At 24.4% G+C, this 13,444-nt stretch overlaps 3 protein-coding genes across 7 annotated transcripts in view; 2 read left to right on the top strand and 1 right to left on the bottom strand.

Annotated features, from left to right (window-relative positions):
* The window catches only part of LOC115234529, a 7,214-nt gene extending 2,475 nt beyond the window's left edge, over positions 1–4,739 (top strand). The window contains exons 3-5 of one of the 2 annotated variants that reach the window (XM_029805693.1): positions 662–875; positions 2,451–2,547; positions 4,536–4,739. In XM_029805693.1, the coding sequence (XP_029661553.1) occupies positions 662–875; positions 2,451–2,547; positions 4,536–4,568 (344 nt within the window). In that variant the 3' untranslated portion in view covers positions 4,569–4,739. Of the gene's footprint in view, positions 1–646; positions 876–2,450; positions 2,548–4,535 lie in introns of both variants that reach the window. The other variant, XM_029805691.1, reaches the window with a different exon arrangement.
* The window catches only part of LOC115234528, a 26,215-nt gene extending 14,375 nt beyond the window's left edge, over positions 1–11,840 (top strand). For all 4 annotated transcript variants that reach the window (XM_029805690.1, XM_029805689.1, XM_029805688.1 and 1 more), the window contains exons 3-5: positions 10,061–10,298; positions 10,852–10,954; positions 11,680–11,840. In XM_029805690.1, coding sequence (XP_029661550.1) covers positions 10,061–10,298; positions 10,852–10,954; positions 11,680–11,709 — 371 coding nt within the window. In that variant the 3' untranslated portion in view covers positions 11,710–11,840. The remainder of the gene's footprint in view (positions 1–10,060; positions 10,299–10,851; positions 10,955–11,679) is intronic.
* Positions 1–13,444, bottom strand: part of LOC115234526 (protein outspread) — a 223,743-nt gene that overhangs the window by 134,430 nt on the left and 75,869 nt on the right. The window lies entirely within an intron of this gene.

Here is a 13,444-nt window from a genome sequence, read left to right as displayed (position 1 = left end):
AATATTATAAATATTATAATATTATAAATATTTAATAATATTATAATATTACAATTTATAATATTGTATTTAATAATACAGTATAATATTGTATTTAATAATATAGTTATATTTAATAATACAGCAATATTGACACTATTTAATATGTAGTTCGGATAAATATGCATATTGTAAATATCTTATGTTTTGTATTAATCAATATACATTATAAATATGTCAATTCGTATATTCATTTTAATATATAAACCACATTTGAAAAATTTGCGTACTGAGATATTTAGAAAGACAAATGTGGTGTATAAATGCGACGTTTTTTGCGCCTTTCGATAATAGAAAGCGAGGCGAATGCGAGTTTGTCGCGTATGATCTTCAATTTCATAAACGTTTCATAAATTTTAACTCTGTGAAAATATACTTTGTACGTGGGAAATTCATGTGCCGATTTCCCGCAGTCACATTTACTTACTTTCTTGTCAATTGTAATCAAAAGTCACAATTGCAGCATCACGTTTTACTACTAAATTCTAGTTACCGATATTCTCTCCGTCTCATTCAAAATCATCTAAAAAGTAAAGTTGATAAACTGATAAACGCAGTTATCAGTTTACGAATTAAAACATATATTTAGAAAAAAATTATTTTTTAGTTTATATGATATTAGGACCGACCAGTGATAAACATACTGCAATAAATGAAAAAAAAAACAAAGGCACCAAAAAATGGGTATATAACTTGGATGATGAAATAAAAGAAACAATATCACCCACAAATAACTCTGAAGATTTGAATACTCCCGATATATACATTGACTTAAAGATTGCGTTGCTTTTAATGATAACAATAATATCAGTGTTACTGTACTGTTGTGTCTACAAGTAAATATGTTTATATTATACAGATTATATCAGATATTTTTAATATTAATGCGCATATATTTTTATATTTAATTAATTTATATATACGAAAAAAAAGCTTCTCAAGACTGATGCTAACACTATAACTACTACAACTAATCCTTCTATAAATAACATTTCTGAATTGCAAACGCAATGCGTTGAAAACCGCTCATATACGCCGAGAATTAAATAACATAATTGGAATTCTCAATGTTAGCTTTCATTTTCACGTACGGTTTAGGCCAAGCATAAACAAGATAAACGCTAGTTTTATGTATGTACGTGCCGCCGTATACACGCGCGTGCTCCATAATAACGTGTCGGCACTATTCACCGAGGAGACAAACCCACTGTTCCGTGTTACAAATATTTCCTTCTCATGCTCTTCCGCATCTTCCCTGCCTCCTCTCTCGACTAGAATCGCCGATCGAACTAGACAGCGAGAATTCAGCGAACGAACCAATTTCCTCGATTTTCTCAGTGAAATCAAATTTCTTTATGTGTGGCTGATAAGTATCAACATTTTTTTTATTAAATGAAAAAAATTGTGAAATTAATATGTAATAGAAAAACAGTTTATATACGGGAAACTGCAAAGACAAAACAAATTCCTCTAAATATCAAAACTCTTGCTGCAACTTTTCTCTCGATTACGAGAGAGATATTGTACGTGTATATAGAATATGCTATTTTTTAGTTAAAAAATGTTTAAGTTATATGACAATGAATGAAAAGAGCTTCACGTTACGCAACGTCTAATGTCACGTGTCCCGACGAAAAAAATATTCCCGGCTGTACTACAGATGCACTATACCTTTTTGCGACAGGCTAATGCGGTGTATTAATATATAGCTAAAACTTAACCAACTCTAATGCTTTGATTATAAATAATACACACAAAATACAGGATAAGTTAAGAGAATTCGTATCACTATCTAAATATTTCTATTTACTATTTTTATTACTGGAGAAACAAATAATAATGATAATAATTGTAAAAACAGTAAAATCTTTGAATTAGAAAAATCTAATATTATTAATTAAGCTGAAATTGTAATTTCTAATACAAAATTATCCAAGCCATAACAAATGAATTATTAGATTCGTGCATCTCTGCGTGCATACATATGTATGTGCGATCGTGTAATGTGTATGTGTGTTTGTGTATATATGCGTACAACACATATATGCATTTATTAATGCAATATAAAAAAAAGTTATTTTAATTTAAATTCACAATATTAATAAAAACAAATCCTCTTTTTCAATGATATTAAAATCAACATAACTATTATATGACATTAACTATTATATGATATTAAATATTATATGATATTAACATCAATATTTGAATTTTTCAAACGTAATGCAGTTTTATTATAAAAATTTTGGGAAAGATTCAAATAAATATAATATGGCGATTTTTATATTAATTTTATTGCAACCAATAATAATTACAAATCGCTATATGAAAAGTTTTAATTAATTTTTTATAACCTTTTTTATTATTAGAAACGTTCCTTTTAAATTGTTTACAAGTTTTGGTTGTTACAGAAAAATGGTCAATTTCCTTCGCCGTGTCGATCCAGCTCCTGATAGGCGCAATGTCCATTATCAAAACAATAGAATTGTGTTCAGATCGGGTGAACACGTAAGTAAAATATCTACAATATATTATTAAATGCAGAGTCTATCTCAAATTGATATAATTTTTGATATCCAAGATAATGTAAGTATACATACACATACAAACGCAAATGCCGATATAAACATACAAAATGTTTCAAAAATAAACGGTCAAAAATTAGAAATATATTCTTTACTTATCATACAGATAAACAAAATTCATATAAATGTGAATCCATAAATGTTTTATTTTTAAATTATAAACAATATAATTATAAACTTGTTTATGGTAGAACTTGGCAAGAACATTTCGTTAAAAGAAGGTGATAAACATATTCCTTTTTTTAACAAACATTTGTTTCATCAATGTCTTATCGACGATATCGCCGAAAATATCAAAAAGTTCCCACAGTATTCTAAATTTTAAAAGAGCAATAAAAGCATTCGAGTAAATGACTTGAGATATATCCTTGTAAATAAAAACCTAGATAAATCGATAAATATAAATGTGGGTAAGAGCGAAAGAAAGTCATATCCAGCAAATTTTTTAACGGAATATTTTTGTCGAATCGTAAAAATACTTATAATTTGGAAAAGAAGCATTTCTGGACCCATATGATAATATAATTTTTTTCATCTTTACGGTATGTAAAATATGTTTCTAAATTTGTTCCCTTATATCGTTAATGATTGTATACGTATGTACACATAGAAATTATTATCATATTAGTAATCATATTAATCATATATCATATTAATAATATCTTTAATTTCTTGACTCCGGACACCCTGTATATTCAGAATTATATTCCACTCATATAAAGTTTATATGAAATTGGTTGAAAAAATTCTCCATCTATTTTACAAACTTCGCGAGTCGGCTTTGTGTAAGGCTTCCGTTGTCAAAGTATGCAAAATACCATAGCAACGAGAATCAACGAGATATCGCGTGTCCTCGTGCACGAGATTACATATGTGCACATTAAAAAATAACGAGATTATACGTATTCTACAACACGGCTAATCAGCAAAATCAGCAAAATAGCGGAATAGATGTACATGATTCTAATCAAAACTGCTTTCTCTCTTGGCCCGAAGGTTGGCATTAGTGACCCAGAGCGCGGCGCGTTCTAGAGGTTGAATGCCTTATCGACAATTATAATTTAAGAAAAAAGAGACTATTTTGTTTTGACATAGTGTTATAAATCTTTAATTATATTATTAATCAGTTATTATGATTAATTAAATTTTTACAAAATAGATTTTAAAATATAATCATAATTTTAATGCACAAACTATTACAAAACAATTACTGTAAAATGCTATTCTACAAAAATAATGATATCAAAAAATTGCTCCAATTGAAAATAAAAACTTATAAAAATATATTAATAAACAAAAATGTACAAAATAATTGTTTTAATTTCTCACAAAAATAATAATATTAAAAAGATGGTTCAACTGAATAAAAACTTACGCAATAAAATTTAAATTATAAACAATATAATTATAAACTTGTTTATGGTAGAACTTGGCAAGAACATTTCGTTAAAAGAAGGTGATAAACATATTCCTTTTTTTAACAAACATTTGTTTCATCAATGTCTTATCGACGATATCGCCGAAAATATCAAAAAGTTCCCACAGTATTCTAAATTTTAAAAGAGCAATAAAAGCATTCGAGTAAATGACTTGAGATATATCCTTGTAAATAAAAACCTAGATAAATCGATAAATATAAATGTGGGTAAGAGCGAAAGAAAGTCATATCCAGCAAATTTTTTAACGGAATATTTTTGTCGAATCGTAAAAATACTTATAATTTGGAAAAGAAGCATTTCTGGACCCATATGATAATATAATTTTTTTCATCTTTACGGTATGTAAAATATGTTTCTAAATTTGTTCCCTTATATCGTTAATGATTGTATACGTATGTACACATAGAAATTATTATCATATTAGTAATCATATTAATCATATATCATATTAATAATATCTTTAATTTCGCAGTTATCAGACGACGAAATGGAAACTGCACTTTGATGTTTTACGCATTGCCGCAATTCACATAACTGTGATATTGATAAAGTCTTTTAAGTACGATATGAAACTCCATTCTCAACTTCAAATTATCTAGACAATGCGTTGTAAAGCATGATTAATTTTTAATAAATGTATTATATAACAACAAAAAGAAAAACTATTGCAAACATAAATAATATTAACTCAAAATCAATTTTTAAGAAATTTATATATTAACACAATTTATTTATGTATTAACACAATTATAAATTTTAAAAACTTTATTACATTAAGCAAAAACTGATTTATTTTATGCGGTTACATATATTTCCTTAGAAAATATTAATTTAATATACACATATATACAACAAAAAAGAATTTATAAATAATTTACAATAGAGATTCTAAAGTTAAAATTGAGGAAAATTATATAATTTGAGACGCATCATAAATATTTCTATACACACACTATATTTAAAGTAAAATTATTTATTTACTATTAAAATGATTTTGAAAATATTGAAATTTTTTAGAAAGTTGATGATTGTTAATAAATTACAAAATAATAATGTAATTAAAAATTATGTTTGCACGCGTTTTTCTTCCTAAAGCTTCAAATATTTATGATATAATACTTTTAATACAATACTTTAAATTTATTATTTCTTATAAAATTTATAATCGTTTTTTAGTAGGATTATTTATAATCAAACATTTTTTTTTATAAGAATGCTGTAGTTACAATAGTTTTGTTAAAAGTAATATCTCTCTTTTCGAATTTGTTTCATAAGCCAGCAAAGTCGTCCAATATTATAATGCACACTTTCAAATTTTTTGTAATTATACCAATATTAACGCATAATTTGCTTTCAAGCTTCTTAATTACTAAACTTAGCTTGAACTGAGATTTAGATTTAGATTGTATGTCTTCTGTTATTATTTGTCGAGATCTGTATGCAATAGCGATACTGATATTTACTTCTCAACTAATTTTAGTTTTTGGTTTAATATGTACAAATATTACATATATTATGGCAAAAACTGATTTTAACAAATTGATAAGTAATAATAGATAATAACATATGATTATAACATGTGAATTATTCAATATTTTTTTCGATAAAAATTTAAAGTTTATGTTAATGTCATTCCACTTAAAATTAATTACTTTTATAATATTGGTGTCACACGTAATTTTCTTAGAAAGTAAAAATATAAATAGCTTTATGATTGTTATGACTATCATAAAGTTATTTACGAAATAACTTTATAATATAAAATTATTTACTATTTATTAACTAGTTATTATCAAGTGAGAGATTGCCATATAATATAATTTATAATATTACATATAATATTATTATTATATAATATTATAAAATATTCTAAATAAACAAATAACAAACAACAAATCTTTTAACTTAACAATGATTGTAAATTCAATATTTGATACGAAAATGTTTGATTGTATTTAATCACTAGAAATAATTCAAATATTTTATGCTTTTTTTATCAACCATTATATTTAACAATATTGACACTATTTAATAATATGTGGTTGATATATATAAATATGCATATTGTAAATATCTTATGTTTTGTATTAATCTCAATATACATTATTAACAAAATAAATATATCAATTATAAATATATCAATTTGTATATTCATTCAAAATAAATTTCCCAAAAAAGAAGCGCATCAAATTTTCCGAATTTTTGTGTCAAGGGAAGATTGATTCATTGTCAAAATTGGTAGAGAAATCAAATATCGATGAACAAGACGATTACTTAAAATTAATTTTTATTGTAAAACGTAAAACAGAGACCGATTTCTTACAGGTATCATATCTGAATTAGCCATTTAGCTATTACTCAATGCGGGACCGTAAATTACATCGAGAGAAAAATATTTGATATTTGCGACTATAATTGGACAGTAAAATAATTATGAATGATATTCTTATTTTTATAGTTATTATTACTATAATATTAATAAAAGTAATCTTATATGCATAGTTCTGGCAATGATTATGTAAACATTTTACTATAAATAATAATAATTTAAAATATTAATGTAGTAAAATATCAAGTAACTAAATAAATATTTTTATGTAATGATCACAATCACAATTATGATAAATGTGATATATATATATATATATACACATATACTCTTGACGTCAGCTTTACTATTTATAACTAAAAATAAGTAAGAAAAGATAACTAAAGATATACATTTTTATGATCACGCTAATAGCTTTGTTTGACTATACTTCTAATTACAGATTTACTAAAGATATCATAAAAATCATAAAGAGAGAATAGCTAAAAAAGTAATCATTTACGCACAATGCGATAGAACCATAACAATAGTATATTTTAATAACTACATTCATAAATAGCAATTTACCATTTTCCTGAAAAAAATTAAAAGAATAAAAATCGCATTACATATATTAATCATGCTATTAATGATTTATATTACTTATTGTGATTGATTAAATTTTTAGAAAATAGACTATAAGCTATAATTATAATTTTAATGCACGAACTATTACAAAACAATTACTGTAAAATGCTATTCTACAAAAATAATATCAAAAAATTGCGCCAATTGAAAATAAAAACTTATAAAAATATATTAATAAAGAAAAATGTACAAAATAGTTGTTTTAATTTCTTACAAAACTTTAACTGTTAATAAAAGTTAAATTATTAAAAAATAATTTTTAGGAAATGATTAATGTAACAACGAACTTTGGTTTTATTATTATAAGATTATTATTAAATATTATTAAATTTTATTATTATATTTATTATATTCTTTTGTAAAATAAAAAAATAAATAATGTTGATAAACTGATAAATGTAATGATCAGGGGGCCTGCTCTGTAATCTTTACTGATGTCGTTAGATATCATAGCAGTTGTTTTCCGATACGTTTTAGCTGCGCAATGACATGTAACGACATCGTTAAAAGTTACAGAATAGGTCCCCAGTTTATGAATTAGAATATATATATTAAGAAAAATTATTTTTTAGTTTATAAAATATCAAGAGTGACCGATGTTGAATATACTACAATAAATACAAAAAAATACAAAGACAATATTAAATGGATATATAATTTGGGCAAGAAAACAACAGAAACAGTACTACCTACCAAAAGCTTTGAAGATCTGATTGTGAATACTGTCGTTAAATACTCTGTTCAAACGGTTACACTTGTAACAATTGCTGTAGTAATACCAATTGCATTTGTGTTGACACAATGTTATCTATACGGGTAAATTTTATATTATATACACACACATTATATTAGATACTAAACTTTTAATGTTAATACATATATTTTTATACTTCGTTAATTTATATATACATATTATTTTATATGGCACATTAATAAATCCAGATTAATTCTCATACTTCCTGGCTTGCCGAGGATGGAGGAGAACACTCAAACATCTGGATAATATGTTTTTTACAACATGGATGACATATCTGCGTGACCCTGGTATTGTTTCACAGCGAGTCTATTATCGTTAACATGTAGTGATTAGTTTCCAATTAACATAACAATTGCATTTTTCCCAATAATTCCCAGTTTCCATTGCGCTAAGTTTACTTAATTACGAATAATATGACATAGTTCTGATTTTGTTTTTTGAAAGAATTTAAATATCATGCTGAAAAAGACCCAAAAAAGAGGTCGAAACGTCCGTTCAATGTAAATTGATGAGTGTTTTATTGTAATAAATCATAAATATTGTACGCGCACTATTTCCCGCGCTAACTCTTAATTGCTACTCGATCAGATTATTGTTTATTTTGTTTACAAATATTTTAACTGAAAACAGTTATACAAAAAATTAGCTGTTTTAATTTCTTACAAAAATAATAATATTAAAAAGATGAGTCAACTGAATGAAAACTTACGCAATAAAATTTATATATATATATATATATATATATATTTCTTTTATTTATATCCAATATTTAAAAAAAAATATACCTAATATATTGCAATATAATATTTATTATAAGAAATCGTTTGAAATATAAATAATTATATACATTCCAATAACCATGTGCATATATACATATGTTTATTTTGAATTGACATAATTTTCTGATATCATTATTTTTGTAAGATGGTTTTTTATTGTAGTACATACAACATTTTTCGCAATTGATGCATGTACGTGGCGCCATTTTTTTTCAATTTCTTAAAGAGATAATTTTTTAAAGATTACGTACCTAATACAAATACGTACAAGAAATCGATGTTTTGACTTTTTTATATTTTTTTAAATTTTATGCATATAAATGTCAATGTAAGATACTCGCGATTAAAGTGCAGCCAAATAAAAGTGCAGGTTAAAAAATCTACAAATGGCGGAAAAATAAAAAATTTTACCATGATGCCGAGATGCCCATAAAAAAAAATATATGTATATATAATGACTCATGAGCGTTCAAAAATAAATAATTTAGTGCGACATTGACAGCCAATAAGAGTCAGGCGGATCCTTCAGCACTCTACAAGGATATCGTTTATATTCTTCAGTAGTCACATGTTTATCATTGTCGTGCGGTGTCATATACATATAGCGAACAACGAGACAACGCGACTTGGATCACAATTTGGTAAAATTGAGAAATTAATATCATAAAACCAATTGTTAGCATTTTAGTATCTTGCCGTAAGTGCCACGCCTTTCTTCGGTGTTTCGTATATGCAATTAGTTTAAGATATGTCCTCAATTTTGATAAAATAAAATCACCAGCATGTGTTCACCATGCTTTTTTGTATCGTCAAATTCGTGCTTGAAGTTTTGAAGGTTGGCCGACACAGAGACGCTCGAAAATAAAATCAATTATCTATACAAGATACAGATAGTCTCAAAAATTGTGTCATTAATTAAGAATGTCTCTGGTAATGTTTGTTTGTAAAATTATACTTGGCTTTAGTCCTTTATTAACAAGAAACTCAAGAGAAGAGTACCGGCTTATCGAGAACAACAGAGAAACGTTGATAGTTTTATGCTATGACCTTAAAGAACTTTTATAATCGCTACAACATTACAAAGTTTAAATAACAAATATAAATATTTTATTTTTTGAACAATTTCATATTTATTCAGAAAGAAAGTTTACATTGTTATTAAATTTCAAATATTTTAATTCCATTTATAAATACTTTTTAAACCCATCTGCTTTATACTAAAAATTTATTATATATTGTATATAGACTTGTTGATATACATTATTAATTAAAACCAAATTATTTTGTTTTCTTTAACACCTTGATCACATTTTTCTCATTTTACCATAAATATCTCTCTTTTTAATTCAAAATCAATTTAAGAAATTTATGTCTTAACAATTATAATAGATAATAACATATACATGGACATATACATGGTAATAATAGATTATAACATATACATGGAAATTATTCAACACTTTTTTAATTAAAAATTTATATATTTAAAAAAAAATATTTTTTAGTTCATATGATATTAGGACCGACCAGAGATAATCATACTGCAATAAATGGAAAAGAATACAAAGACAATAATAAATGGATATATAGTTCGGATAAAAAAGAAGAAACAGTACTATCCACCAAAAGCTTTGAAGATTTGAATATTTCCGATACATATTTTGATACAAGTGTTACAATTGTAATAATTGTTATAATAATATCAATTGCAGCTCTGTTGATATATATCTGTTATGTATGCAGGTAAAATTTTATATTATATACATTATATTAGATATAGACTTTTAAGGCAAATATTTTTATACTTCGTTAATTTATATATACAAATTATTTTATATGGCTATATATTAATTCTAATGCTTCGATTATAAATAAAATTCAAAATATAGGACAAGTTAAGAGAACTTATATCATTCTCTTAATATTTCTATTTACTATTTTTATTATTATAGAAACAAATAATAATGTAATAATTCTAAAAACAATAAAACGTTTTAATTAGAAAAAATTCATAAATCTAATATTATTAATTAAACTAAAATTATCAATTCTAATATGAAATTATCAAAATTATAATAAATGGATTGTTAGATTCATGCATTTCTGCGTGCATATTTAATCATAAAAGTTCTGGGAAAGATTCAAATAAATATAATATGGCAAATTTTATATTCATTTTATTGCAACCAGTAATAATTACTAATCGCTATGTTGAAAGCTTTGATTAATTTTTTATAAGCATTTTTATTGTTACAAACGTTTTTTTTATATTGTTTACGAGTTTTGATTGTTACAGAAAAATTGTCTTTCCCACTCTCCGTGTCGAACCAGTTGTCGTTAGGCGCGATATGCCAGTCCATTTTCGAAACAATAGAACTGTGTTGGGATCAGGTGAACACGTAAGTAGAATATCTATAATGTATTATTAAATGCAGAGTCTATCTCAAATCGGTACAATTTTTTAAGATACGAAAGTAATGTGGGAATATACACACATACAAACGCGTATACCGATATAAACATACAAAATGTTTTAGAATTAAATAGCCAAAAGTTAGAAATATATTCTCTTCTTATCATACAGATAAAAAAGATTCATATAAACATGAATCCATAAATGTTTAATTTTTTAATTATAAATATATTTTGTTTAGATGGTAAAATTTGGCAAGAACATTTCATTAAGAAAGCGTGATAAATATACTTTCTTTTCAATAAACGTTTTTCTCATCGACGATTTCGTCGAAAGTGTTTAAAAATTCCCCGAGTATTTTGAATTTTAAAATAGCAATAAAAGCATTAACTCGAAAGTCTTAAGATAACCTTGTAAATAAAAACCTAGAGATTTAATACCGATAGATGTAAATGTGGATAAGAACGGAAGGAAGTCATATCCATCAAATTTTCTAACGAAATATTCTTGTCAAACTGTATCATTAAAATATTTATAATTTAGAAAAAAAGCATTTCTGGACCCATATAAACATATGATTTTTTTCATCTTTACAGTAAGTAAAATATGTTTCCAAATTTGTTCCTTTTCTATCGTAAATGATGGTATACGTGTGTATACATACAAGTTATTATTATATTAATAATATTAATAATATCTTTAATTTTGCAGTTATCAGATGAAAATAATTCGGAAAATTAACATTGATGTTTGACGCATTGCCGCAATTCACATAACAGTGAAATTGGTAAGGTCTTTCAAGTACAATATAAAGCTCGATTCTCAACTTCAAATTGTCTAGACAACGCGTATATTGTTATACATGATTAATTTTTAATAAATAATATTATATGGGTAACGACAAAAAGAAAAACTATTGCAAACATAAATAATTCCAATCCAAAATTAATTTTTCAGAAATTTAAGTATTAACACAATTATAAATTAAAAAAACATTATAACATTAAGAAAAAACTGATTTATTTTATACGGTTACATATATTTTTTAAGAAAATTTAATATACACATATATATATAATATATAAAAAAGTGTTTATAAATGATTTACAATAGATATTCTAAAGTTTAAATTGAGCAAAATTATATATTTTCAAACGTATAATTAAATTAGTAAATATTTCTACATACACTATATTTAAAGTAAAATTACTTATTTACTATTAAAATGATTTTGATAATATTAAAATTTTTGAAAAAGTTGATTGTTAATAAATTATAAAATAATAATGTAATTGGAGATTATGTTTGCACACGTTTTTCTTCCTAAAGCTTCAAACATTTGGTACAATATTTTTAGTATAATACTTTAAACATATTATTTCTTATAAACTTTATAATCGTCTTTTAGTAGAATTATTTATAATCAAACATTTTTTTATAAAAATGCCGTAATTACAATAGTTTAGTTAGAAGTAATATCTCTCGAATTTGTTTCATAAGCCAGCAAGATCATCAAATATTATAATGCACACTTTCAAATTTTTTGTAATTATGCCAATATTAACGCATAATTTGCTTTCAAGTTTCTTAATTACTAAACTTAGCTTGAACTTAGATTTAGATTTAGATTGTATGTTTTCTGTTATTATTTGTCGAGATCTCTAGGCAATAGCGATACTGATATTTACTTCTCAACTAATTTTAGTTTTTGGTTTAATATATGCAAATATTTCATATATTATGGCAAAAACCGATTTTAACAAATTCATAAGTAATAATAAATTATAACATATGATTATAACATGTGAATTATTCAATATTTTTTTCGATAAAAATTTAAAGTTTATGTTAATGTCATTCCACTTAAAATTAATTACTTTTATAATATTGGTGTCACACGCAATTTTGTTTTTCTTAAAAAGTAAAAATATAAATAATTATTTATGATTGTTATAATTATCAAAGTTATTTACGAAATAACTTCAAAGAGTAAAATTATTTATTCATAATTAACTAGTTATTATCAAGCGAGAGATTGCCATATATAACATAATTTATAATATTACATATAATATTATTATTTACATAATATTATATAATATTATAAATAAATAACTAACAAACAACAAATCTTTTAATTTAAAAACAATTGTAGATTCGATACTTAATACGAAAATGTTTGATTGTTTTTATTTACTACAGATAATTAAAATATTTTATGTTTTTTCATTGCCCATTATATTTGACAATATTGACACTATTTAATAATATTGGTTCGTATATATAAATATGCGTATTGTAAATATCTTATGTTTTGTATTAATCTCAATATACATTATAAATATATCAATTCGTATATTCATTCAAAATAAATTTCCCAAGAAAAAAGCGCATCAAATTTTCCGAACTTTTGCCTCAAGGAAAGATTGATTAATTGTCAAAATTGGTAGAGAAATCAAATATCGATGCATGAGTA

Source organism: Formica exsecta, unplaced genomic scaffold, assembly GCF_003651465.1.
Source record: "Formica exsecta isolate Colony F162 unplaced genomic scaffold, ASM365146v1 scaffold2, whole genome shotgun sequence".
NCBI lineage: Eukaryota > Metazoa > Arthropoda > Insecta > Hymenoptera > Formicidae > Formica > Formica exsecta.
This window is presented reverse-complemented; position numbering and strand designations above follow the sequence as displayed.